This window comes from Ischnura elegans, chromosome 9, assembly GCF_921293095.1.
Source record: "Ischnura elegans chromosome 9, ioIscEleg1.1, whole genome shotgun sequence".
Classification (NCBI taxonomy): Eukaryota; Metazoa; Arthropoda; class Insecta; order Odonata; family Coenagrionidae; genus Ischnura; species Ischnura elegans.
Window position 1 is genome coordinate 52,370,165 of NC_060254.1, and position 27,828 is coordinate 52,397,992.

At 38.0% G+C, this 27,828-nt stretch overlaps 3 protein-coding genes across 15 annotated transcripts in view; 1 reads left to right on the top strand and 2 right to left on the bottom strand.

The window, feature by feature from the left end:
- The window catches only part of LOC124165409 (protein madd-4), a 1,214,641-nt gene that overhangs the window by 334,450 nt on the left and 852,363 nt on the right, over nucleotides 1-27,828 (bottom strand). The gene's annotated exons all lie outside the window — the stretch shown is intronic.
- Nucleotides 5,168-10,657, bottom strand: LOC124165411 (putative nuclease HARBI1). Of its 3 annotated transcripts, none has more exons than XM_046542816.1 (9): nucleotides 10,341-10,656; nucleotides 9,831-10,080; nucleotides 9,557-9,753; nucleotides 7,561-7,693; nucleotides 7,327-7,468; nucleotides 6,863-7,245; nucleotides 6,585-6,788; nucleotides 6,330-6,459; nucleotides 5,168-5,421 (listed from the first exon to the last, which is right to left on the bottom strand). In XM_046542816.1, the coding sequence occupies exons 2-6, from the start codon at nucleotides 10,074-10,076 to the stop codon at nucleotides 6,863-6,865; spliced, it is 1,101 nt and encodes a 366-aa protein (XP_046398772.1). In that variant the 5' UTR covers nucleotides 10,077-10,080; nucleotides 10,341-10,656; the 3' UTR covers nucleotides 5,168-5,421; nucleotides 6,330-6,459; nucleotides 6,585-6,788. The 3 variants fall into 3 exon arrangements, with proteins under 3 accessions (XP_046398772.1, XP_046398773.1, XP_046398771.1); XM_046542817.1 differs by having other exon boundaries at nucleotides 9,831-10,041; nucleotides 10,341-10,654; XM_046542815.1 differs by having other exon boundaries at nucleotides 9,831-10,657.
- On the top strand, nucleotides 5,428-7,842 carry LOC124165412. The gene is made up of 5 exons (XM_046542818.1): nucleotides 5,428-5,992; nucleotides 6,076-6,255; nucleotides 6,345-6,483; nucleotides 6,645-6,810; nucleotides 7,745-7,842. Exons 1-5 carry the CDS (start codon nucleotides 5,789-5,791, stop codon nucleotides 7,767-7,769), a joined length of 714 nt encoding a protein of 237 aa, XP_046398774.1. The 5' UTR covers nucleotides 5,428-5,788; the 3' UTR covers nucleotides 7,770-7,842.

A 27,828-nucleotide genomic window follows, 5' to 3' on the forward strand; every position in this document is an offset into this window, starting at 1 on the left:
AAACATTTCCAACTAATAAGAAAATTCAGAAACATGCACTATGGAAAACATAATTTAGTAAGCTACACTACAAGTCATCTAATTCATGTTTTAGTTTTAACGCTGCCGTTATAGTCACTTTTTGATCATGGAAATAAAGGCATTCTGAATCTCTCTTTTCTACGGTATATCTATCTTACTTTATTTATATGACCTTATCTATCGCAGCATGTTGGCGTTCGTAAGATATGGCTAACTTCATCGGAAAAAACACTGCTCTTCAATTTATCTAATGTGTTTAGTCTATTTTTCAGTCTACGGTCTGACAGAGATTCCCATTACAGTTTACTTAGGAGGCCAGTAACACTAACAAAACTATCGTAGCAACTTTATCGAGTCATCTAATCCATTGGTAAGTTCTAACGCTACCGGTATAGTCTCTTATTGGTCGTGGAAAAAACGACATTCTAAAGATATTTCGTGCAATAATAATGTTTTACTTTGCGGTGAAAAAACGCAAACGTCGATACATTGTATCACAATACGCCAGGACGGAGGAGATTATATTAGGTGATAGAAATCTCAGCAATTGAATAAATAGCGTTTAAGTCGAATTTTTTTCTCACGTTACACATTTTTACGCAAGCAAAGAAAAATCGTTTCTCAGTTGCAGGCATTACCGTTTTTTGGGTGAGCAGTTTTCCCATGAATTATACAAAAGAAGATCATCAAGTCGGCCTCAAAATGTGTTTAACAACCACTGGGCATTTAAATGGGTTTCCAGAAGTCGCCACTCGCGTCCCTGACGGACAAATTGATCCGAGCATCACGTGGAAATGAATGTAACTAGGGGTGTTCAGCGAAATTTATATATATGATGATGTGATTGATAAAATTCATAAATTGTCCATGATATTCCTCGTAATTTCAAACATTATACAGCAAAATATTGGAAAAAGAGTGGATCTTGGAAACAAGTGACCTATGATGAGGATAAGCACTGTAGATATTAATGCGATCATATTTTCAGTCTTTAATGTATATTCTTAGGCGCAGTACGTTGCTAATATCCCCTAAGTGCGCAAACAGGGGGGTGAAACAATGAATTTCATCAGTATATCCTTGAGAGTTTTGGTAATTGTTATATTTTCAGTGCAACTTGTAACAATCCCTGCAGCTAAAGCCTCTTGGATACATTGACTTTCAAGTTCTTTAATGGAACAATAATTAGCAGAAGTTTAACAAAAACTTATCCCTCCTATAAGTTGTTTAAAATATTTCCTTTAAATGAATTTCGGGCAAAAAATACTTCTTTAATCGCGAAAACTACGGTAAAATTCATTTGCCTTATCTATCTTTCTATTTCATTTCTGTTTCCCATTTATTTAATTTTTATATACATGTAATCATATAGTGTTAAGTGTTGAAATAATAGAATTTATGATGGAATTACTGATTCAGAAACCGCGGCAGCGAAAAACAATCAACAAACCTCATAAATATTTCTAAAGTACATGCAGAGGAGAGTACTGAATGAATGCCTCTTGGTTCCTTATTTTTGCTCAAAGACTTTTCCCGTTTCTTCCGAAGGAGTCCCAATCCGTCTCGAGACTTTTCACCTTTCCGTGAGATTCCGCCTGTTTTGTCAAGTGCCCTTTCTCTTCTCCTCCCATGCCAAACTATTCGGCGTCACTTCCTTCCCTCAACCGCATTCTTCTTTTTCCATTCGGTCCCTCCAAATTGGATCCCCATCTCCCTCATTCTCTTCCTTTTTCGCTCTCTAGTCTTCCGAACAAGAAGAAGAACTGTTCAGCGTGACGCACTTCCAAAATAGTAGAGGCAAACACGACAGAAGTCTCCAGAGAGGGCGTTACTGTTGGCGGGTGAATTCAGCGGTCAACCATAGTGTTATCCCCATAGCTACGCAGAAACACAGGATATTACAATAAATATGGCAAAGAAAACTCCAAAATTTCACTTATGACCAAATGACAATCACTTACGAATTCAAAAACCATTCATTTGACATTATTTTTCTGCTCTTTGATTTTAGGAATTGCACCTCATAAGTTGACGTATTTGAGCATATTTTATACATTCTTTGCTCTTTACCATTGAGTTACTTTTTCTTTTCTTTGCTCGGCGTATACACCAAAGACTGATAATGCCCGAATATTGTAAAAACCGATATCGGATGTTGTATGGAGCGGGAAAACTGCTCGTGAAGGAATATAGTCATAGTGTTATTGCTATTGGACAGTCCTTATAGTATCGGCGGTCCACACAAAGGGCATTTGTTTGGCATTCTATTCTTGTCCTTAGAGTTTATGTACGGATCGTTTCTGAATTGCTGAGAGGTATGCACAGTTATTTTCTCATGGGAGAAGGCCTCACGAAAATAAATGAACCATTATTAGTATTACCAACATATACGCAACGAAAGTCAGTTGGATGGGTAACGCATGAAATATGAAAATTTTTGATAGCTTGCCAAAGGTAATAGTTATCCATAACGTTGATGATATTTAGGATAGTAAATTTCTTTCAGAATGTTTCGGTATTCTCCATTCATAGCAAAGTTGACGACTTATTTAACAAGCTCGCTTGCGGGAAATAGAGCAAACACGGCGATCACTATGGTGGACGAAGGAATGTACATCGGTAAGCAGGCTTTTTCTGCCTCAACGTTAATGTACTAAGCACTCTGCAGAAATATCCATGGCCAATATCTCTACGAGAGTTGAGCTGTATTACTTCCTAAACCGATCCATTCAATTTTCGGCATCATGAATGACCGAAAAGTGATCCAAACTTACCAATTAAAAGGGTCGGGCACCCTCGTGAGCCAAGACTGGAAAGCTTACCTGTGGAGGAAGGAAAAAGAAGAACATTAGTTCAAGTGCGACAGGTGATATCAATTCTAATTCGACAGCAAAGTAAGTGAATACGATCGTTTTTTTCATATGATTACATAATGATAGACATCTCTGGACAGCATTATTAACTACTATGCATAAAAATAAAATATGTAAATACTCAAACAGTACTATTAATGTAGGCAAAAACATGATTTCAGCCTATCATTGGGGAGAAGGTATTTTCAGTGGAATTCCTTCTGGAAAAATTCAATTCCCCAAGAATACGGATCACTTTAATAAGGTACTCCCAGCCAGTAGGTATTTTCTATATCTGCTTTAATGTTGCCCATTAAACGTCTTTACGGATAATGCCAAAAACGTATCTCTACAGTCTGAAAATACAAACGATTTGGAGAATGAAAAAGAGACTGGCTAGTTATTGAAAGTTTGAGGTCTTTCACGGCTAAATTGCTGTATGTATTCCTAAAACAAGCTCCACAAAGAATTTTGATATTGCGCAGCCAAAGTATATAATGTGCCAATAACACTGTAATGATGACAGTAAACCAGAGATGGTAATCACATATGCCCCAATAATATTTTCAATCATATTTTTTTCCTCAAAGGCAGAATAAAAATGGTTAATAACGACTAATTCACGGGGCGAAATAGAATTAGTGTATGAGAATGTAGAGAGCTGTCTGAGAAGCTAAACCAAATTAAATGGAAGACAATATGGAAATAAGACTGGAATTTCATTAGTATGATTCATCGTATAGATTGTAAGGTATTTATGACCAATCATTCACGAAAAAATATCTCGGCTAACGCACGCAGGGAAATTCAGACCATTATCAAGAGAAAACAATGTGTAAAATCAGAAGAGGTGAACTTTCTTCCACTGCCAACTAAAAAATTACGCGGAGATCCATGGGAACAGTAGCAAAATCGACCCGGCCCGCAGACAGACAGACAGATAGAGGGATGAAGGGGGCTGTGCCGGTTGAAGCGTACGATGTTCGCCAAAGGGGCGGATTAATTCGGGCATAGGGGTCAGCAGAAGAGGAAGCGTCACAGGGGCCGTATTCTGTATTTCGTCGGTACCGCACCGGTCGGTTTCCCTTCCCAGCCAACCGACGGCACATCAACCCGTACCGACGACGGTTTCCTTACCGACGACGGCAAATTCAGCGATTCAGTATGGTCGTCGGTATCAAACCAGTCGGTACGGTTCCCCCTCCTTCCCAAAAAGGGAAAAGCCGAATACACCCGAAGTTAGAAGTTATTTGACGTGTCTCCACCAATGAAAGGTAAGTGTGGAAAAAAGTGAAGACTGAAAATGTTCAATTCCCGCTAAAAGTACAAAAAATGGAAGGAGTCGGTACGTACTTTTTCGTCATTTATTAATCTTTTTATTTGTGGAAGGTGTTACTTAGATGAAGATAATTGATATTGTATAACTTGTTAAAATATCTTGTATAATATGTGGCAGTAGTGCTCAGCCTACAAAAGCGAAGGAAACAATATTACAACATCGGATATAGTTCGCATATGATGGAGATTGTTGTTGTTGGAATGAATTAATTCAATTATCCTTTATGACGTATTGTCATGTATACATATTGGTACCGGATGCTGCTATACCATAATACCTATGTAATGTAGTTGTCATTAAGAAAGTTCCTTCTGAATTATATCAATGAACGCAAGAACGGATTCAGAATTTTTTCTGGAGGGTCACTAGGGTCTGACAGACAAACGGTCTCCTCATATTGGAGATTAAAAAAAACATGCCGCAATTACTGCGAAAATTATTATCTGTATTTTAATTTGAAAGTTATTTGTGAGGAATTAAATATTTAATTGAGGCTCCGTCCCAGACAGCACAACATTTTGTGTTGCATCAATAATACACGAAAAATACATGACCAAAAACATATGTATAAGATGGAATACGATCGTATTGCCTCTGTTTATGTCATGTAAAAGTGCTTCAAAATTCCCTCAGGATGTATGTATACGCGCATATCACAAATTAGAAATCTGAATACCCATGCATGAAATATACATTTATATCTACAGGCCCTCGTACATGAATTACATATATTGATTTTCTGGACCACGAATCCACTTAATATACTATTCATAATAAGGTGCGCCTATGCAAAATGTGAAAGTTACACAAGTAATTTTTTTAAATTCAGAGGGAATTTTATTCTGTTCAAAAGTGCTGAGAAAAGTAAGCTCAATGAACATTTATAGAAATTAGATACTTAATATACTTAATAGCATTAATATAGGATGAATAAATTTAAGGAAACCACAACATATACATAGCAATATGTTTATTCAAAGAGACAAAATACAATAATTCACACAAAGAACAAGTGTGGCCATGAAAATTGCTTACAAGCATTAAGGGCCAGCAAACAGGAGATGAGAATATAGCACAAAGATACATCAAGTACAAACAATTGTTTGAGTTGGGAATTAGCAAAAATGTTAACATGGAACAAGCGTTGCAACCCAGTGTACAAGATGAAACCTGAATTCAGGAAACCAAGTCTGCATCATCAGCCACTTCCTGACAGGAGAAAAGAGGAGTTCAAATTTAAAAGTCATGCAAAAATATATTCTTTTGTAAGAGCTGAATAGAGCTCCCAGCCTTTCAATTTGAACATGATTTATATAGGTAGTCAGTCTTCTGTGAAATCTGTAGTTTTAATACAAATTCTAGTAATACAAATGAACGTCGAGGACAGAAGGGCAAAAGGATAATTCCTTTCATAGCCATTCTACTCCAGCCTACTTTACTTTCATACATATCCTATTCGTAGAACATAGATTAGGAATTATATTGTACTCAAGGGCTTTGTGAGGATTGGTGACTCCTTAAGGTTAGCACAAACTCCTTATTTCTAAGTTTCTACCCATTTAATTTCTTCCACTTGATGCGTTTTTCAGGTGCTAAGAAGATATCACTCTATCAGAGGGAGTTAATGCTCCAGTTTATGCTGGAGCATTTAGACCTGGCTCGTGGCCGAATCAGTGGGCCGCAGGCAGGATTGAGGAAGTCTGAGTTGTGGAGGGAGCTCACAGATCTCCTCAATTCCTGCCCCACTGGAGGGAGTAAAACCCCGGAAAAGTGGTCAAGGGTAAACTTCAACACTGCATTAATTGAACTGTGGTTCTATCACCACGTAAAGGTATTTAAATGGTATTTCCTGTTTTATCATAGTCATGGATGGACTGGAGATCAGACACGAAGCAGAAGGCCATGAAAATAAGGAGGTCGGCCCAGCAGACAGGGGGAGGGCCATCTACTGTCGTGCCACTGACTGCCCTCGAAGAAAAGCTAATTGCTTTTATCGGGGAAACGGCAGTCAGTGGCATTCCGGGAATTGTCGACCCCCTAGAGGTGAGGCACCATGTCATTTATCGTAGCAGTGAAGGTAATATCCAATTGATAAATTATGGTGTAAGTTTGCTTACTTTATCGCATTTCAGATTGTGACAGTTATGCCCGATGGGAGCTTGCCATTTTTCGTTGAGGAGGGAGAGGCATCAACATCAGCTTCCACCGTAGATGGTTCTACCCCGTCCACCTCGGGAATGCCTCCTTCTGCAAAAAGGAGGAGGATTTGTGGTGAGTGATGGTTCAATTGTCAGTATAAAGACTTCTAAAATTTATGTCATGTACCATAATATTGATACCCATTGATTAGAGTTAATATTTGGGCAAATTACCTGACAGCAGCTTCAGTGATAAGGTTGCTCATGTGAGAATTTTATTTTCCTTCTCTTTAGACGCGGATCTCGATGAAAAGGAGGAGAGGGCCCTGGCTGCAAGCGAGGCTATGGCAGATGCTATTCAAAGAATAGCATCTGCTGTAGAGGTTGTAGCCAGAAACTCTGAGGAGACGAGGAGAACATTGGAGGTCCTCACAGCGTCTGTGACAGAGATGAAGGAAATGTAAGTAGTGCAGTTAGACTGCTAAACAACCTTTCATAGAAACAAAACTTACCTAATATTGAAGGCGTCTGATAATGTCTCCCCTCACCGCTCTTGCTTCTAGAAGCAGGGCCCTACCCCCTTGTTCCACTGGCGGTGGTCTATCAATTTCATCCTCCATATGGAATTCATCATCTCCATATGGAACTCCACCCAGCATACACATGTTGTGCAGGACGCTGCAGGCATTGACAAATTGGCATACTTTGCTAGGGTCATACTCCATTTTCCTGGCTTGGAGAAGGCATCTAAACCTTCCCTTCAACAATCCAATGCATCGTTCCACTGCTGAACGTGCCTTCACATGAAGGCGAGTGAAACGTGCCTCGGGTGTGCCCTCTGCTGCATCCAAAATTGGGGTATGGAGCCATGGCTCATGTGGATAACCAGAATCACCTATGGAATTATTTAACACAGAAATTAGAGATTCAGTTTTGAAGAAATTTTCATGACAAACTTAATTTAAGAAATACTAACCTAGCAACCAACATCTCTCACCCGTAGCCCAAAATTCTGCCAGCTTCTGGCGAATGGCGGAATTAGCCCACACAAAAGAGTCATGGCTGCTACCCGGGTATCTCGCCAAAATATTATAAATTTTGAGATCTGAGTTGCTAACCTGAAAGTGGAGGATGTTCCACATATGACATAAGTCAGCCAACCATGCACGATAACATGTTCATTTGTCTATTGCAAAATGATGTAACTTACTATTTGCACATTAATTGAATGGAATAGCTTTCTGTTCACATATAAGTGCTCTTCCTCCCTTGGAGCTTTTATGGCTATATGGGTGCCATCAACATACCCCAAAACACCAGGCATCCCTGCATTTTGGTAGTTCCTGGAAATGTGGAAACCCTTTTTATTTATGAATGCTCTTTTATCTTTTCAGGATTAAACAACATCTTAGGAAGTAGGTTTTTTAATTGTATCATTTGCTGAAGTAAGCACATTTTTTTAAAACGTATCATTTGCTGAGGTAAGCACACATTTTTTTTTTTAACGTATCATTTGCTGAAGTAAGCACACATTATTTATTTTAACGTATCATTTGCTGAAGCACGCACACATTATTTATTTTAACTTATCATTTGCTAAAGCAAGCTAGTCATTCTTTGTTTTAAAGTAATATATGCCAAAGTAAGCTAGTCATTCTTTGTTTTAAAGTAATATTTGCCAAAGTAAGCTAGTCATTCTTTGTTTTAAAGTAATATTTGCCAAAGTAAGCTAGTCATTCTTTGTTTTAAAGTAATATTTGCCAAAGTAAGCTAGTCATTCTTTGTTTTAAAGTAATATTTGCCAAAGTAAGCTAGTCATTCTTTGTTTTAAAGTAATACTTGCTAAAATAAGCTAGTGAAATGAAATCAAGGAGATGACTGTGGGTGTCAATATCCTGGTAAAAAAATCAGTGTGCTGCTATTTGCTGATGGCATAGCACTCATAGACGAGACTGAGAAGGATTTGAAGAAGACTTTGACAAATATGGAAAGGACAATGACCAGATATCAGCTGAAAATAAAAAAAAATAAGACTAAGGTATTAGTACGCAGTAAAAGAGAGGAGGTTAAGGCAAAAATTAACCTGGAGAAGCATAAGCTTGAAAAGGTGAGAGAGTTTTCTTAACTGGGAAGCCAAATTACCTTCGATGGATGAAGTAAGAAGGAAATACTCAGTAGAATAGTGCAGGAAAAGAGAGCTTCTATGAAAAGAATCTTCTTACAGGTAAAAATAAAAGCATAGAAGCAAGGGAACAATTCATCAGATGCTATACATGGAGCATGTTTCTCAATGGAAGTGAGGCTTGGACGATGACAGTAGCAGAGAAGTCAAGAGTTGAAGCATTTGAAATGTGGTGCTACCGAAGAATGATGAATATAAAATGTATAGACTGCAAGTAACAAGGAACTGCTAAGAAGAGTGGGATAAAATAGAAGTCTTCTAAAATCCTTAAGCAGAGGACGGAACAACTTAGTTGACCACATTCTGAGACATGATGGCTTGATGAAAACAATCCTAAAAGGGCAGGTGGAAACCAGAAAATTTGTGGATGAAATCATACAACAAATGTTTTCTACACTACTCCATGTGCTTCAAATTTTGTAGGCCAGTATTTGAAGATCTGAAATTACTGTCTCATCCGTGAGTGTACATTGTGTGTATACTTTTCCTCATTTGGGAAAAATGGATAAATTGTATGAAAATTTTCATTTCCATGAATAAAATTATAGAACTTTAAATGATATTTATCTTTATTACATTTGCAAAGGGACAGCAGAAGGGCCTAACCAAATTGGTGTGAGGCTTTTTAACCATCTCCCACAAAATTTTAAGTTATTTCTGTACTTCTTTTAAAAATACGATTAATGAATTTCTATGGGGTGAACTGTGATATTCAATTGAGGAATTTCTGAGAAAATCAGTTGATGATTGTTGTAAATCAAATAATCAAAGTTACTTTAATGGAGATAACTCCATATTTGTTAATTACAATTGTGTATAAGTATTAATTATGACACACTAATCAACTTCCTTGGCATAACAATCAGATCAATAACTAACAAAACAGTTGCCAATAGCCAAGTCACCTGAGATACCTAGCTACATTTAAAATTGTATTATAATTTGACTTGCCCTATCCAACACTTATTTCCTGGCATAAGATGAAAGTAGGTTATTCATATTATTGCTGAAGTTAGTTCTTTACCTTAGGATTGCCTCTGCTCTCTCATTTGGTCTCAGTGGGAAAATAATCCATTTCCCCAGAATTTGTGGGGAATTGAGCCACTCTGTGATTTCTTTAATTGCCCTGCTCACGCTTGGCTGGCTCAGGGATACATTCCTATCACTTCCAGTGGAACGCTGGTAGCTGCCTTGCGCATAAAAATGTAGGGCACATAGGACCTATAAAGGTAATCTGGCATTAATATGGTATATTTCCAACTTCAATAATTATATTACCTCGTGTAAAATGATATTACCTTGATTTCCAATGGGATATGGGTCACACGTTGACCAGCAGCAAGGACTGGTCGCAATTCTTCGATGAGGACTCTTGCCATGTCCTGAGTTAGGCGGTATAATTTGCGAAAATGTTCCTCGCTTGTTTGAAAAGGGTCAGAGGTATCCCGCAGGTGCCTAAGGTTGGTGCGGACATCCCTCAGAAGCCTAAGGCGCCTTTCTCTCCTCCATCTGCGGAGATGCCGCAAAGCGCCCACAGGGTCCATCAGGCTAAAGTTTTGGTTGTCAAAAACGTACAATGTTGAAAAAATTTCACTTATAATTCTCAGAAAGTACCACATTCTCATAATTATTAAGATGCAAGATCCAAGTTGATATGCATGGGATATTCAATGAGTGACATTATCTGGTCAACCAAATAGTTGACCCTTTCAGTGTAAGACATCGATTCTTCCCAAATTTATTGATGAATAAATTCTTAAAACGAAATTTTCACTTTGAAAATGATGAATTTACTGATTTTCACTCACCAGAAGTCAATGAAGGTAGAGGTGGTCAAGATGTCAATTCCCGGAGAGAAATCAAGAAGGGCGAGAGGTCAATGCAGGGTACGTGGTGGTTTTCCAGGGAGTGCGTAGGTCGATGATATATACTTGCGGGTAGTCCAGGAGGTGCAGAAGTCAAAATGTCAAAATCAAGTATATGTAGAATGGAAGACACACGTAGCTCGCCAACACTCAACTAGTGAATGACGTGATGCGTAAATTGTTGACAAGTGGTGTTGAGTGGAAAACAAAAAAACACGTACAATGCGCACGGTGGAATTCATGAAACCCACAAGTCGGTAGCCTTACCGACACCTTTTTGCTGTCGGTACGGCTACCGACGATCTCCCGTCCTCTCGTCGGTGCCGCACCGACCGGGTTCGTACAGAATCGCACGACTTCTTACCGGGAGTCGGTGTGACGTCGCACCCGACGAATCGGTGCCGCACCGATCGGTTTGGAGTTACAGAATACAGCCCCAGGAAACACAAGCCGCCCGAATGGAATCGAGGAGCCCGCCCGGCCTGCAACTGAAAGTGACGGCCGACGGGGTCGAATCAGCCGTGGTGGCCGAAGTAGCACGAGGCATCCCTTCCACGAGCAGCGTAAAGTCTCCGATCCAATCAGCAACACACTTTTACTCTCGCCAAACACCAAATTTTCTCCTATCCATCACATGCAGACCTAATATGTTCTCGGATTTTTTATTTCTACCCCTTAAAATATGCTATGGGGTGCAGAATGGATATCTTAAAAATTTCAGCTCAACATTAAGAGGTCGCTCAAAGAGCATGAATGCAATAACATTAAATTTTCCCGATTTTTTAAAGTAACAATATTTTCAGGGGTAACGCACAGTTTTGCAGCTCTGAAGGGCCAAAATTCGCTCGATTCGCTCAATAGTTTTCCAGGAATACAATACTTTTTCACGAACTACAGCCGCGCGTCACACCCCTGGTCGCTCGCAGGCCGCATCTTAAGGGCTGCAAAATTGTGCGCTACCCCTGAAAATTATGTTACTTAAAAAAATCGGGAAAACTTAATGTTATTGCATATATGCAATCTGAGCGACCTCTAAGTGTTAAACAATTGAGCTGACATTTTTAGGATACCCATTCTCACCCCATAGAATATTTTAAGAGGTAAAAATCAAAAATCCGAGAAAAAATAAACAATAAGCAACACCCTAATGCTCATGCTTGAACAATTGAGAACAGATATCTTTTTAAGAGCGGCATGGCAAACATCATCTTAGAGCCCCACAACATTTCCAATTCTGAGAGACGAGAGATATTTACATTATTAAGAGAGATATTTTGCCGAACGGATAGATGTGGGAATTCGTTTTCCCGCCGAACCATAAAGGACGTTAATAAATGCTTGTCGTAATTTTGAAAAATCATTTGATTTTTATATGTAAACGCCTACAGTGTCCACCCCCTGCCACACGCCTTTTTAGGCGGCTTGTGGGGTAGCGAACAGATTTAGATGTATATGACTGGATTTAAACGGGCAATGGGTCGTTTTACTCATTATCTCCACAATAGCACGCAGAGATCTATCATCCGTCGGAGTACATCCATCAGAGGCTACCAGCTTAGATTGCTTGAGCTATGAAAAATAGATGTTTTTCAGAGTAACGCGTAGAACAGCATCTTGGAACCATACTATATTTCTTATTCCGATAGAAACAATACATTAGAAGAGACATCTTGCGGGACCTCAATGTATATAGTAATCCGCTTTCAACCCAAACAAGAAAGGACTCCAGTAAAGGATAGGTGCGACTCTGTAAGCTTCCTCCCTTCAGTGCACATTTGTTTTTAGCAATTTTTTTCATATTCTTCTAGTACGAAAATTAAATATCCCATATAGTAGTTATAGAGACTGGTCGTATGAAATCGGTATGCAGTAATGCCTTCATTAATTCATTAAAATCGGATTAATTACTTGAGAAGAATTGAAAATATCAATTTTCTTCGCCACAAAAATATATTCTTGAGATGAGTTAAGCAGCAATTACATACTTATCCCTAAACCTTAAAACCAACTATAACGATGAAAAAATGGAAAATCTAATTCAGAAATCACTTATAGGAACAATTGCTATATCAATAGCGTAGCTATTCGCATATCCTCATGCTTCAGTTTGATAGCCAGGGCACTTCACTGGCTCTAATGAAAAAATAATTTCATGCTTATATACGACTCACCAAATTTATTTCGTCAAAGACCAACTCAGAAGATTCTTCAATTGGCGTTTCACTGTATTCAAAATGAAAAAATAATAACTTGACCATATTTGAACTTGAAAATTAACTTAATAAAAATTATATAGGGGAATAATGGGTAGCACGGGGTACGGGGCAGAATGGGTCAGGGGTTTTTTGCGACTAGGAGGTGCTGTCAACTATCAGAGAGTATTCGAAATAGATTAACCTGTTATTGCTCACCTTCTGCAGCCATGCTGCTTTATTTAATTGAGTGTTAACACGTGAACTGTGAGCTGTGTGAATTTTAACCGTTTTCTTCTAACTTCGCAAAATTTTGTATCGATGATAAGTCATATTCAAGTGTTTCAATTACAAGGCATTTTGGAATGTGTTTGAAGTACGCCTAATTAATGTTAGCTTCGTATAATTGAAAGGCCTAATAAACGTTATTCTCGGGCGTCAGTTCATAGGTAAGGATAACGTGTTCTTGCGGCAGACCGGGTGGGGCGGAACGGGGATGTAAGAAAAAATGGAAAAAAGAATGATGGGATGAAAAGAGCCAACTCTATGTTTTTACTGCAGTAATTTTCATTAATAATCAGTTGAAGGCTGGGTCGATTGTTCCATTTGTAAGACATTGGCCCACAACTCGTGTGCAGGAGTGGATAGCGAAGCAGATGATTCTGTACTTGTGAGTGAATGCTGTGATTAGGCTGCAAAAAATACTAACAAAAAGTGAGTGCACTGCACCTAAAAATTCATTCAAATTTAAAGACAAGAAGATACAAGTTGAATTTTTTATGTCACATATTTAATTTGTTTTTGTAATTCATATCCAAACTACCCCATTCCGCCGCATACCCAGGGCAGAACGGAGCAAATGACATATTTTTGATTTCGGGAAAAAATATTTAATTAAGATTATCTCTGCTGTCGTATTGTATATTTGTGTTCAATACATTTCAATAGGTCTGCTAAAAATGTGAGGTAATTTTCTGAAACCGTTCTATGCTTGCTTTGTAATGTTTTGAACTAAATACCCCATTCTGCCCCGGGTTCTCCTATCCTGTAAAATTAAATTGAGATTTCTATCAATCTGATAGAAGAGCATCGCATTTCTTTACTCTCCTGAGCTCTGTCCAATACACCATTATTTGTCAACAGACCATTACATACTGCCCATATGATTACAAGCCCAGATTTCTCATTTATTGTGCATGCATTTTTTTAAATTACTTAAATAATTCCGTGGGATTTTTTATATTAAATGGTATGATAAAAGGCATACTTTACGTTCTCCCGGAAAAATTTTGGTAGGATATTGCACGATATAGAAGTGTATCCACGCTTTGTCCACCTTTTTATTGCATCATAGCCGCAGTTCGCATACGGTCATCACGATCGAACTGTTTTGTTTTCCACTTCATCCCAAGATGAGGCGATCCTTGCGGACCATCGCAGCGGATTGGGGACAGGTTCTTTGACCTTTCGCTCCCAATGTTCTTCCCATATCCCTATCTTTCAGCAGAATCATATCTATTTCCTCTTTCTGCCGTGTACCCTTTTACCCTGTATGTCGAGTTCCCAGATAGCCAGGAGGAGAATAGCCAGTAGCCAAATCTAACCAAAAATAAATCCGTTTCAGCAGTCAGCTTCGACCTCATTATTTTCTCCGATAAATGAAATTGAGAAAATTCCTAGCCAGTGAATAAGAAACATAGGATTAAGATAAAACAGATATGGGATGGTAAACACAACAGAAAAAATGGAGAACCATTCTTTGCAGAGAACATAGCTAATAGCCATCGCTCCCTTTGATGTAGAAGAGACCTCAGAGACCAAATAGAGATATTATCTTCGTAAAAAAGGAAAATTAACGTCCAAAAATCTTATATCCCACCATAAAAATGTTAAAAATTCATATTTTAATGCGAAAAATACTATTAGAAATCATAATATATTTGAAGAACCCGGTCTGAATGATTACAGTGGGTAATTTTTCGATGAAAAATGTAATCACACTATTTTATGGAATAGAGAAAAGGCCACTTAAAATAAACTGTTAATAACCTTATAAAGGGATCACTCAGCGAGAAATTCTGGCATCAATGGGCCAATGATGGTATTCATGGAAAATATTTGCGAGGGACTGATGAAATTAATACAAAAATAAGCGTGAGATTTGGCCAATTTTGAATCAACGAAAAAATAGCGTGAAAATTTACAACTAGGAATGCTTGCATTTTGCGTTACTTTTTCAGAAGAAGAAGGCATGGCGTTTTTTACGCATTATTATTCTATTAAAGCCTCCACAACCATTGATATAAGCGAGCGAGAAAAATATTTCTTTAGCCATTCTAAAAATGCAATTTTTTATTATGCTACCATAAACGCATGAGTTTAGTAATTTAGAGTATTATACAACGAAATTAATGCATCCTCTGACCTTAATTACAATCTTTAAGGGGTGGCATCTGTATTTTTAAGATTTAATGGGGTAAAAAAATATTACAATTTTAACCCCTTATAATTACAAATAAGTTATGAGGATGCATTATTTTAATGTAAAAATATTATGAACTAGTTTTACTCATGCAATTATGGTAGCGTTACAAAAAATTACATATTTAGTATACAATATATTACATGCTATCAGGCTACTAAACTCATTCTACCAGATAGCCGCTCGAAATTCTAGAATTGAGCACGTCCCTCTCCCATTTTTACGACAGAAACCTTTTTGCCAAAGCAAGCTGAAATTATATTCAGTTAATCCCAAGCCGGTTACATTAGCATTCTGCTCGCTGTTCGCATTAGTGAAAACAACAATCAGGAAAGGGGAGAGAGTTTCCATTTTATTCTTCAAATCCTTTCGCTCGAATTATTTTCCCTTTCTGTTTCTCCAATCCGCGACAGCCGCGTGAGGTGGAACTCCTTTCAATGGCAGGAGATTAAAGGAGCTTTAAGAACCCAGTCGCCGCTGCATCTTAGAATTAAGCCTGCCGATTTAATTCTCGGATTTTCTCTCTCAAAGGGTGTAATCTCCAACCTATTGTCCCTTTCTCCCTTATCCTTCGTTATCTCTCCATTTTTACTTCATCGTCCTACCTACACCCTATTTTTTTCTTCCTAGGTTTTTTAGCCATCTTCTCTTTCTCCTATATTTTCTCTCGTTTTTATATTTTTTTGGGACATAGGAATTTATTTTTAATTATTACAATATATTGCTAAAGGTAGGCTATAGCTTGGTTGTAATACGAAATTTAAAATAAATAATAAAATAAGAAATTAAGCGCACCTTCCCTCTTAATCTTCTATAATACGAAAATGATATTCACGGTTTGGGATAAATTCTGGTCTTAAAATCAAATGCCACTTCATGCGAGGTCACTCGGAGCTAGCTGTGCGTCACCAGCGTCATTTTTCTCATGAGTCGTTCTGTTCATGTGCAACCCCAAACGACAAGCGGGAAATAATATCTTAAATGGGCTTCTCAGGTGGTGATATAAACGGTGTGACATCTGTGGTCGTGCTTAGTTTTGATACCTCCTGCCACAAGGGTGAGTCTTATAAAGGAGCGTTTTTTACGCAAACATTCAATTCTCTATTACAATTTCTTTCTTCCTCTATGAGGCATTAAAACATTACTTAAGCAGCCTTGATGGCGGGGTTAAGGGGTTGGGTTGGTTAGATTGACCATCCGTCAAATTTAAGCGTAAAAGGTGATGGCTATGGAGTTTGTAACATCCGACTGGAAGGAATATTTTTTAAGAAAGGAGTCAAGCAGAGAAAATTGTTAGTAAATTTACCGCCAAGTTAGCCGACAGATTACAAGTAATACTTATCAGCAATTAATAATCTATACCATCATAATTTAACATTACTCATTTTTATATTAATCACGTGAAATTTCTTGTGAAAACCCCCAAAATGAGTACAAAATATGTAATTTTCATTGAATGAAGCAGAAATAAAAAAAAATCGAAAAATCTTAAGCATGAGAAATCATAAGCTATGAGAACGAATGGAGGGGTTCGGATACAGGTAAAGGCTTGAAATTAGGTTGAAGGGGTCAAAAATGTACAGAAAATTGCTTGCAAAATTGTTGAACGCTCCTTTACCCTTGCAAAGAATGTTTCACTCATTTATCTTATTCCACTTCCTTTGTTCCTTAGAAAAGGATGAAAAACTCCTACGCACTGCCTCCCACGAGAGGAGAGTTGTATGGACAGGGGCCTAAGCGACCGTATATAAACAACTCCTGAGGGTTTGTACAAAGTAGGCGGGGATGGGGGAAGGGATGGGAGGTCAATTTGTATCCGGCGGTCAAAGCTGTTTCGACCTTTTATTTTTTGCTCGCTCTTACATAGGACCTCTGCACAGCTCCCCTAAGTATACTATCTCATCGCCTTACCCCCACCTACCATATTCTTCCCCTATCTCTCGTAGCCGAGCGATCTGAATCTCTGAGATGGGAGCGGAGGGCAAAGGACCATGGCGTATGAGGGTGCTTTCCGCCCCCGCAACATAGAGGTCGTGTCTCCCGAACAATCCCATCTCCAATCGCTGAATCGAAAGGGTACGGGAAGTTCGTGCACTTCTTTCATACACACTACGGCCAGAACCTGCCAACGATACGAGACTGTAGAATAACCAAGGACTGTAATGGTTTTTTAAAAATAATTCTCGACTTTTGTTATATTTTCCAGCATAGCCATTACGTGAGTACTGTTAATAATTGATTTCAGCTCCATGCTTCAATAAAATGTTTACTCATTTTGCTACATGGTCAATTTCAGAATGAAAGTGAATAAATATATTGGTTTCTTACGATTCATCATCCGTTTTTTTCCTGCAACTTGTCCCTCGTAGCTAATTATTTCTATAACAAGCTAACGTTTCATCAAAAGTTAATGTTGCATCAAAATTTCAAAGGAAAATAACAGCTCAAAAGGTCACAAATTGGCCGATATACTTTTGTCCTAGTTTTAGTTTTCATATGAGAGTACCTCATCATGGTTTTGTTCTTTTTATAAAAAACATGCTGCATTCAGAGACTAGACAAAATTATGACTCCTCGTAAATAATGTTGCTTTTCAGCCTATTTTTACTAGCAATTTTGGAATGGAATCTTTTTACCACACATGCTCTATCTTTCTCTTTCAGGAGCGTTTCGAATCTCAAGAGAAAGAGCACAGAGCAAAGAACTCGGGCGTAGGATGGTGATTTCCGCCCCCGCAACGGAAAAGTCGTGACTTCCGAATAATCCCATCTCCTTTCGCTGCCAGGAGAGGGTTCGGGAAACATGGGTTTTTCCATTGCAATCGCTTACCCCTTAGTCAATCAACGGTGTGAGATGGCGTAAGAAAATATATAATTCATCTCACCTTCGCATTTAAATCACTTTTGCTTTTATAACAATCTAACCCACAGTATCAGACTTCAATTTGATAGTTCAAGAAGAAGTCGGTAGCATAAATTTGAGAATAAACATTATATTCTTCCGCAGTAGTTATATTACTCAAAAAATGTTTCTTAAATGATTTGTAGAATAATAAAAATTTTATTCCAAAATTATCTCCAAAAATAGTGTAAGCTACATGCCACTGATGCGAGCGAAAATTCGGCAAGCAAAAATTCAGCCTTTTACTGGTCCGATCCCTTTTGCTACACGACTCACAAGATTATTTTCACCTATAAAGTTTTTCAATCACTGTATTTCACTGCAGTATAACGTATGTGAAATTTGTAAAGTATGTTTAATTCTGAGATCACACAAGGAGTGATTTCCAGTAAACAATGCTTAACTTTCAGCTTTTTTAGATTAGCCAAGTACAAATATTAGATTCAATTTTTACTGCTTTTGGTACAAAAGAGGGAAGATTTCTTGGACGCACTTCAAATATTGCCAACATGTATCAAAAAATTCTGTAAATTAATATAGCAATAACCATACTCCAGATAAATTTGAAACAAAACTATTCACACGCGGAATTTACGATGAGCTGCTTGTTGGCACAATCTCTCTCGACTAATACACAGTGCTTGCTCATATTTTCGGCCGAGTAATTTTACTATTCTGTGATATTGAATTCGGAGCGGTTAAGGGCAAAAAAGCCTATGTTTACCACTTGCAAATGTGGGTTACTTTGACTATGAGATGTAATGAGCGGCACAGAGCAGAGGCAGAGTGGAAGGGAACGAGGTAATCATATTTTGTTAACCTGCGCCTCTCTCCGTACGATGTGTCTCTAATGAGAAACTTAACGTCCGTGAAAAGTGAATGAACGTAATAAATTGCCAAACGTATGCTAACATTCCAGAGCTAACAAGGCAGTACCTTTAACAGAGTACCTTTACCTCGAAACAACGTTTACATAAAATATAATGCATGCTGTCGTAAATAATTTTAATTGCTTCGCGTTGAAGGAAGGAAGTTGAAAGCAAAGATTGTAAAATATCACAAAGACGTAAAAACTTAAAAATGGGCTGCTTTTTACACAAAGTGTACGAGCTCAACTCATAATTAACGACCAATCTATTTTACAATTATGCTCCATTAACGCTTGCTAAAGTGGAAAATGAAGGCGACGAAAAACAAATCCAAGACATTCTGTGGAACATTGGAGGTGGGCGAATGTCATATACAGACAGCTTGGTAGAATATTGAGAGTGAGTTAAACACTTTGTTTCTAAAATCAGAGTGCCTTGCAGGAAGCTTCAAATACGAAAAATGAATACCCATATTCGATGCATTTTCAATATCGTTCTAAGTATGAGAATCTAATAAATCAAGATTCCATAACTATAAAGCAAACAGTCAGTTAAAAAGCCAAATTAAATCCGTATCCTATGCATTAGCTTCTGTACCTTTGTTGCCTCTGTTGTATTTGTCATTTTATCAAAAACAGCTGGCGTACGATGGCTGGTAAGAGAGAGTTTAATAGAAAATATCGTTTAAGTTTTTAATGTAATTTAAACACAAAACAATTTTTCACAGTGAGTATTAAAATAAAGTAGCAGGGAAAAATTTGCAGTGTATTTAATTTCATATAATGATAGCAGAATGTATCGCTACGCTAAAAATGATAACGCCAATCCAAAACTGGGCACAAAAACAAACAAATATATGATAAAATAGGAGCAATAAAGCTTTACTGATGTGACTTGAAGAAAATATATTCACTGAGGAAAATATTATTTTCACCATTTAGCAACGAAAGTTGTTTCCAGCCCGTTTTCATTTCAGCAACAAAATATTTCCAGTCGTTTAGATTATTAATGAATCCAACCCTTTGAGTGTCAACCGATTTTCTACGTGTTATACCAAAAGTGCCGAGGCAATTTTGCTGATTTTGCAGTAGGTCAGGAAAAAAATTAGGTCTCCAAAACAACCAAAGGTATGTATTCAAAAACTTATGCAAATCTTTATTATGCGTGGTTTCACCTTTTCAATGTACTATTTGACAAAATTTTAGGTAATATGACTTTATTTTTATAATTTAACACAAGGAGGACGGGAATTTCGCGCTACCTGGAAGGACGGCTAGGGGTCATTTGATCCCTAAAATGTATTTTGGAATAACACGCCTAATTTTCAACCAATATTCAGTTTAATCGTAATAATTGTTGAATCAGTTCATTAAAAACACTATTTAACATTATTAAATATTATTTCCATCGTCAAAAGTTAATAACAATTATTTTAAAGAATCATGAATTAAACCGAATGTAATAGTCGATTGCAAATCAAATAATGAAAATACATACACTCAATTCAAAAGTTGTGTTACTTGTTCAAACAATAGGGGTATTGGGTTTACAAAATTTGCATTAAAATTTTTATAACTTATTACATTGTTGTAAATCTCAGACAGACAGTATATTTTCAGCGCTGTTTCCACAAAATATATTTTTTGCGCTGAATGCGTTCATTGGACGATTTATTCATCTACATCTAAATCTACACACTAACCCGCAAGCCGCTTAAAAGCGTTTAGCAGGGGGTGTTAGGACACCAGCCATTTGCACATGAAAAGGAATTTGGAAAAAGGAAAGGAAATTGGTGCAATGATTCAATTTGCTGGTATTTGGCACCTTTTTCTTTTTTGTGCCCGTGGAGATATGGCTTTTGGATTTGGAGACGTGTAAATAAATTGATACGAGTACATGCTATCCATCATATCTACTCCCGCTTTGTTTTTATTATGATATAGGATGGCCTCTGGTATTCTTTTATTCGTTTCGGAAATGGTGTCGTCTGAGATCATGCTGCTGAGTGAAAGTACATTATTGTTCTAGTTTTCCTGATTCTACGTAAGAGTATGGCATAAGGTATTTTTGAACGCTCGCGTTGAATGGATTACATGGCTATTTTATGGGTCATGGATATTTGTGCGTCACGCCTGTTTTTTTCAGATCGTCCATGCAAGAGAAGTTTTCCATTTTTTTTATGACTTCCTGCCAGCTGGATGGATGGAAAATAATTGTTACAAGTCACATTTATTCCTGAATTCTTGTATGTTACGGTCACTTTAGTAACTATTTATTTCCCCAGCGCTTGATTTGATGGCCAATCATCATATTTGCTACAGTATGGAAATTCATTTAGGCTGTATTTTCATTTCACATCTGTCAGAACCCAGTACTCGATTCCAAATTTGTCTGGTTTATTTGGAATTTACCTCATAAAAGGACAGCTGCATTTTGTTGGATAGAGCTGTGCATTTGCTATCACGCCAAAGTCGCCATCGGATTCACTATCTTGGACTTCGTCGCTTCCATCACACGCAGATGTTCATGGATTGGTCAGAATGTCCTTGAACTGATGTTTACGATTCACTTCCAGACTGATCTTCAGTATTCCCTACAGCTATTTGAACCGCGACGATTTTCTTCTCTTGATATATTTCTCGACTTCTTACTTTTTCCCTCAACTCGCTACTGATATGCATGCAAAAAAATCTACAAACGAAAGCGCATTATGGTAGAATCTTCTCTATTTGCATTGCAGGTATAGAGAGCTGGAGAGAATTAGAAATTCATACAAAAAGACAAAATTTTCAGAAGTAACGCTAATTGCCGTTCGAAAGGCAGGGACTCAACCGCCAACCGTATCCTGATTCGTATCTTCCAGGAGCTTGCAGTAATGCTTCTTCTCCGACCTACGTGCGGATTCCAAGGGTGGGATTTACAGTAGACTTTTCCAGTCCTCCGCTCTCTCAAAAAGAGACAGGATTTTTCCCCAGGACGCAGCGTGCAGTCAACCCGCCCCAAACCCCGACGGGGTCAGGCGGCACTAATGCTGGACACACGGCAAAGGGGCTAGGTCAAGTGACAGTGCCGTCAGGCCAGAAAAATGAAAGTCATTCGTAAACCTGATGAGTCTATATTGAAAATAATGTCTCTAAGAGCTCTGAATCTTGGACGACGGAAAACAATTCTTGGGATACGTGACGATTTTCCAGTGTGGGTAATACAATAACCTTTGGACAATAAATAAAACAAAATTAAAATATCATAATTACATGAATTCACGCAAATCAAGGATTGAAAAGATTTTATCTCCTTTTTCTGCCCAAAAAATATCGAAAGATTGTGCACAACAAGTAGCTATGCCTAGGTTTTCGAATACAGGTAGGAGCCCTTGTGACGAAACTGGCATTGAACCGGGTACTTCCAGATTCAAAATGAAGAAAATCAACTACAACACTTGCTTCTAGCTGATTATATGATATACATGGCACTAAAGTGCCCACGGGCAAGAAAATAGCGTGAAACCAGTTGTGGGTCAAATGATCCCTAGCCGTCCTTCTAGGTATAACACGTCATAAAAATTTAAAACAAAACATTATTGTTGAATTTTCACTAATTTATCAAAATATAGACCAAAATGAACAAAGTCAAAAAGTTTCAAAATTTAAAAAAATATTTTAATAAGAGAAAAATAAATTTGAATTCTGAAAATGGGTCAAATGACCCCTGCCGTCCTTCTAGTGTTAAAAAAAATGTTTTAATAAAGTTAATATTGATTATGGAATAATTATTGAACTATTAGTCTCTAAGAGTGACATTGCAGGAGTGGCGCTATCGCGTCCCTGGCACTTTTTGCGAGAGATAAGAGGAGCTCGATAGCACTACCCGGCACTGTAACGACTAACATAAATGCATTCTTTAAAAATTGTAAATTTCACTTTAACCTGGAACTGTTACGTAATTTTTTTTTACCTTTTTGTAAACATTTTTGAGGAGAAATAGAGGATTTTCGTGGAATTTATGCCCTTACTAAATCTCGCACATATTTATAGAAGTAAAACACTATATTTAAGTAATAACTTTAACTTTAACTCGATTATCTCACCAAAATCAGTGCATTTTAAGGGCATTAATATCGCGTCTACTAAGAGCATCCTAATGAGACTTTCACTTCGCATACCTCACCACTCAAATTAACACCTGATCATCTTCATCCCGTCTCGCTTTCTCCTTTCAATAATGATGTTTTGGCTCAAGTTTGCTCTGCACTCGTCAAGAGGAAGGAACACTACATGCACGTGATACAAAGAGAAGGAAAAAAAGAAAAAAATTGAACAAGGAAAGCAATCAAGAGGCCTAAAACATTTCTTTGTAGCCTTCACAAGTACCCTCATGCTATTTTATTGTCACAATGGTGAGAAAAAGACGCTTTGTCTACTTCCTTTTTCAAAATGATTTCGTAATTACACTTTTTAACACGAACCATAGATTTCGCGTTCTAAAACTTCCTTCGCCTTCAGCATGGCACTCAGCTTTCTGCTATTGTGAACGTAATTATAAATGGACTTTATTTTTTTTTAATTGAGATAACAATAAAAATATACTTTAAGGTTCTTTACCATTAAAAACTCTAGGATTTTACAGAAATGATAAATCTTTCCATTTAAAAAATAAAATAAATACACCTTTACGGTAATTCAATACCTATACATATATGCAGGTATATGTAATTTTAGTACCTACTTCATGGACATGGTAAACATACTCATTCTTAGCAGGTATCCTATACACATCTATGCCACTTTCTATTAAAAGGATTCCTGCAAATGGCGGAGATATACATCATTGCTTTATTACAGCATGTTATGGCGAGATAATATTAGTGATTAAATGAATCAGTACCGTTATAAACGATACTTACATTCAGCAACTTGCATTGCAATATTATTAAATTATTAAATCGATCATTTTTAGATATCCCACCCTTGATAGATATATAAAACATATCAACGAACAGAAGTGAAATAAAATTGCTGGCTTTATGCCACATTCACTTATTGCCTCAGTGCTATCTCTTAGTTTTTTAGAATTTTTTTGGTATGCATGGCAAATACTTTTTTCCTCAATTTTTTGTTCAATTTACCTATTCATATTTTTACACGTTACTCCCTACGATGGGATGCAGTTCCAAGCTTAAGTCTTATGGGATATTTCTCAAGTACAGTAAAATTCTTTTACCTTACAATATATTCGCATTGCTACCTCTGAATTTGTTAGCATATTTGCTTTACATGGAGACCCTTTTTTCTTCTATATTTTAGACATTAGTCCCCAAAATGGCGGGTAGTTATAAATTTGAGTTTAATGGGATTTTCCCTGGACAGTAAAAGCTATTTCTATTCCAAAATATTCATAAATAAATTTTAATTTAAAAAATACGATGAATTGCTTCATGAAAATGCAATAAGGACCTAAAATTGTTGGATATTGGAACGACCCTAGGGCAACTAAAGGGTAAGGGGAGAAGGGAGGGCGAGAGGGGCAAGAAGAGAGAGGTACACTTGCACTCGCAAACAGACGTTTCGCGAGGAAACGTTTCTCAAGGGCGCGCGCAAACATTGTGCAGTGCAGCGGGAGTGAGAGAAGGAAAAAAAACGGTGGAAGCGCTTGTGCCTGTAGGGCCGTGCACGAGGATCTGAAGAGCCCAGGAGGATCCTGGAAAAGGGTGGGAGGACAGGGTAGAGCTCAGTTTGAAGAGAGTCAAGGGGTGCACTCTTTTATTCCCCCTACAATTTTTGTTTAGGAGATTCTCAAGGGGAGAACACAAAGGCAACTCCCCTTACCCCTCCGACAGAAAGAGCTGACGCCCACCACGTTGCACCTTGGGAAGGACAGGCGGGTCAAAAGGAAAGATAGCCCCCGAAAGTCTCCTTTTTCCTCCCACTACTCTGTTACGCAGAAAAATTGGGTGAACCGTTTGCCGGAGAGGAAAGATCAAAGGGGACTACGACTATTCCCTACTTGTCCCAAAAACATCTCTGTTTGGCTCATTGCCTTTTTCGCTACAAATATTTCCTGCTACCGTGCAGCTTTAGTTTTGATGGAAGCCTAAACCCTGAAAATTACTTTCTATTTACCTCTTTACATTGCTTTAGATCAAAATTATTTTATTTAGAAAATGTTTCAAAATTTTGTCAAGGGAAAGATCACTGTCGACCTCACGAAGGAAAGACAAAGGTTTATGATAATACATATTTTTACTTTGAAACCTTATTTTTTCCAGCGATTACTATTGAAACAAATGAAAACGTAAGACTAATATATTTATTTTGTGTCATAGATGGAACGCTTATTGACTTTGAATGCATATTGCAAAATCTTAATATATGTTTAATCTCTAATCAACACTGAAGTTTGCTGATAAATGGTAGATGACCCAGCTCTTACACCACTATGACCCAATGTTGCTTCTGAGTAACATCAAAAATTTATACATTTTCAGCTCTATTCAGAAAAGGTTTAAACTACGTGTTCTTTTGTGCTGCAAAGTTTAATACCACAGTTATTATGCGTGAGTAAAAAATGTTCACACTTTCAAAATGATAAGTCTTGAAATTTAATTTCTCCCAGAAGCAACTATGAGTTAGAAAGGATTAAACACTTGGTAGAATATTAAGAACAGAAAAATTTGCACAAAATTGGTGCTCTGCGTAACTAGTTTATTATTAAATTGTTGTATGCTCTCTTAATTATCCACTGAAACTAATAGAGGATGTTCTGGAATCGCAGTCTTGCATAAGCTATTAAGGGATATCTAAGGAGGATCACGTTGGTGGGGTAAGATCCACACGATATCCGCTTCACAGCTCGCGACATATACACATGACCTCTTGCACACCCTGTTGGAGAGTCATCCATCTTCCAGCTCTAATGGCCAAGGTGTATTCACTTAGCCTCTATCGCTTCAGGAACCTGTGATACAAATAGGAGATCAATGGGATGTCCCCTTCCAGTGCAACGACCTTAAGGACGAATGAACTCCGGCAGTGAGTTACAATTTTACAGATCCGAAGTTTGCGGTCTGAACCTGATGAGTACGATAACGTTCTTAATTCATAGATTTTTTTCTTAAAACTACGATTTTTGTGTATTTCCCTTTCAAATTAAGAGAATATTTTGGGTACAAAAACAGGGAGGATTAACTCAAAATCATGCGGGCACCTCTCGATTTTATATTATATTTTTTTCTGAATCCAATGGAATAAAATCTCTCTTTATCATATTTAAAAAAAGGTGTAAACCCACAGCCGATTCAACAGCATCAAGGGTCATCAATCCTGACATTGGTTTCACGCTGCTCCCCACTCAATACTTCTATCAACTGATCTTTCCAAAAAACCTGCATTTGTTCTCATAGAAATATTTCAGTATATGTTTCACCCATTTTATCTATAGCAATTATCTGTTTTTTCATCAAAGTTGTAGGTTTTTCCTTCCGGTTTTTGATCTCCACTTACCCTCAACGATCGTGCTCATCACGACTTTATGCCTTAAATTATGACCGATTAAGTTGTTTAGTCTTCTTCTCAGAGATTTCATGAAAATTCTCTTCTCTCGCACTCTTCTTAGGACTTCTTAATTACTCGCATAGTCAATCCACTTTATCTTCTTCATTCTTCTGTAACAAAGCATTTCAAACCAACATCTCCAACCTACTTTCTCTGGCTCTTTTATTGTCCATATCTTACTGCCATAGAGAAGCGAACTCTAGATGTAAGCTCTTACGTATTGCTTCTTTATTTCTATCTTTTTTATCAATAGATAAAAATCCCTTCCCTCAGTGACTCAAATCAAAGGATGGTGAGGATGGGTGAGGGTAGATGTCAACATAGACTAAGCCTAAGGTGAATGAATAGCACAAATTCGGGGTACGGAGGCTTTTTCCTTTCCATGGACCACTTCAAACTTCGCGATGGATTTACAACAGTGTAGCAAACATGCAGATATCTCCGCATCTTCTTCAGCCGAATATCCGGAGTTTTTCCCCTGGGTTGTAGGTTTTTACTCCCGGCGCCATCTCCAAGGCCAGGAGCCCGCAGATAACGTAGGGACGTCGCCTTCGTCATGGAACGGGACCCGCATGGCATAGGGCAGAACAGAAGAGAAGGCCGCTTTACCGGCGTCTCCCCCTACCTGCGGCACAAAGGGCCTTCCCCCTACACCCTTACTAGTCAGACCAGGGACGCGTGCACGTCCAAGGGGCGGGTGGAGACCCCCCCAACCCCACCCAAACCATTACCCTTTGAACCCTGGCAACGGTCATTTATCCTCTTAAACGCAGGGTTCGTGCCGAATGTAGGAACGCTTCTCAGAGGGTAGGAGGAGAAAGGAATGTGGAAAAAAATAACGTTCCCTTTTTTCTGCGCCGGAAAAAAAGCGTAAAAAAGAAGAAAATGTGTGAGAGAGAGAATGAAGGTAGGCCTTGCGGTGATGGAGAGCAGGATTGAGGGCGTATTCAGATCATGTCGGCCGTATGCGTTTTAGGCGTCCAGCGACGATAAAGGGAAGCTGCCTGCTGCTGTTACCCTAGGGTTCGCTGAGGGGAGGATAAGAAGGGGAGGAAGGGTGGGGCACGGAGGCACTTTATGCGAATAGCAATGCGATGAGGGTATCCGCGTCTCCGTGAGGCTACACCAGGGGTTGGTGGTAGAGGGTGCAATATCGGTGGCAAAATAGGAGCGTTTTGTTGAATTTTTATTGGTTAGTTGCAATTTATACCCAAATGGAGACCGACAAATACACTCAATCTTACTTATAATTTTACTTATTTTCAAACAAAATAATCGTTTCGGGCATTTTAAATCAGAGTTTAAAATAATGAAACAAATTCACAAACCCTCGCACCGGGTTGGAAAATTGCCCAAGCGGGACTCAAATCTGAGACCCACTGGCTGGCAGGCAAGGAATTTATCACGCCGTCACCTAAGCTGGCCTAATTTTTGCCT

Coding starts and splice junctions, on each gene's coding strand:
- LOC124165412 (XM_046542818.1), top strand. CDS start 5,789: ATGCGTTTTTCAGGTGCTAAGAAGATATCACTCTATCAGAGGGAGTTA. Junction 6,484..6,644: donor AAAAAGGAGGAGGATTTGTG/GTGAGTGATGGT, acceptor CCTTCTCTTTAG/ACGCGGATCTCGATGAAAAG. Junction 6,811..7,744: donor GTGACAGAGATGAAGGAAAT/GTAAGTAGTGCA, acceptor TTATCTTTTCAG/GATTAAACAACATCTTAGGA.
- LOC124165411 (XM_046542815.1), bottom strand. CDS start 10,157: ATGAGAATGTGGTACTTTCTGAGAATTATAAGTGAAATTTTTTCAACA. Junction 7,694..9,556: donor AGAGCAGAGGCAATCCTAAG/GTAAAGAACTAA, acceptor CCACATTTCCAG/GAACTACCAAAATGCAGGGA. Junction 7,246..7,326: donor TGAGAGATGTTGGTTGCTAG/GTTAGTATTTCT, acceptor ATAATTCCATAG/GTGATTCTGGTTATCCACAT.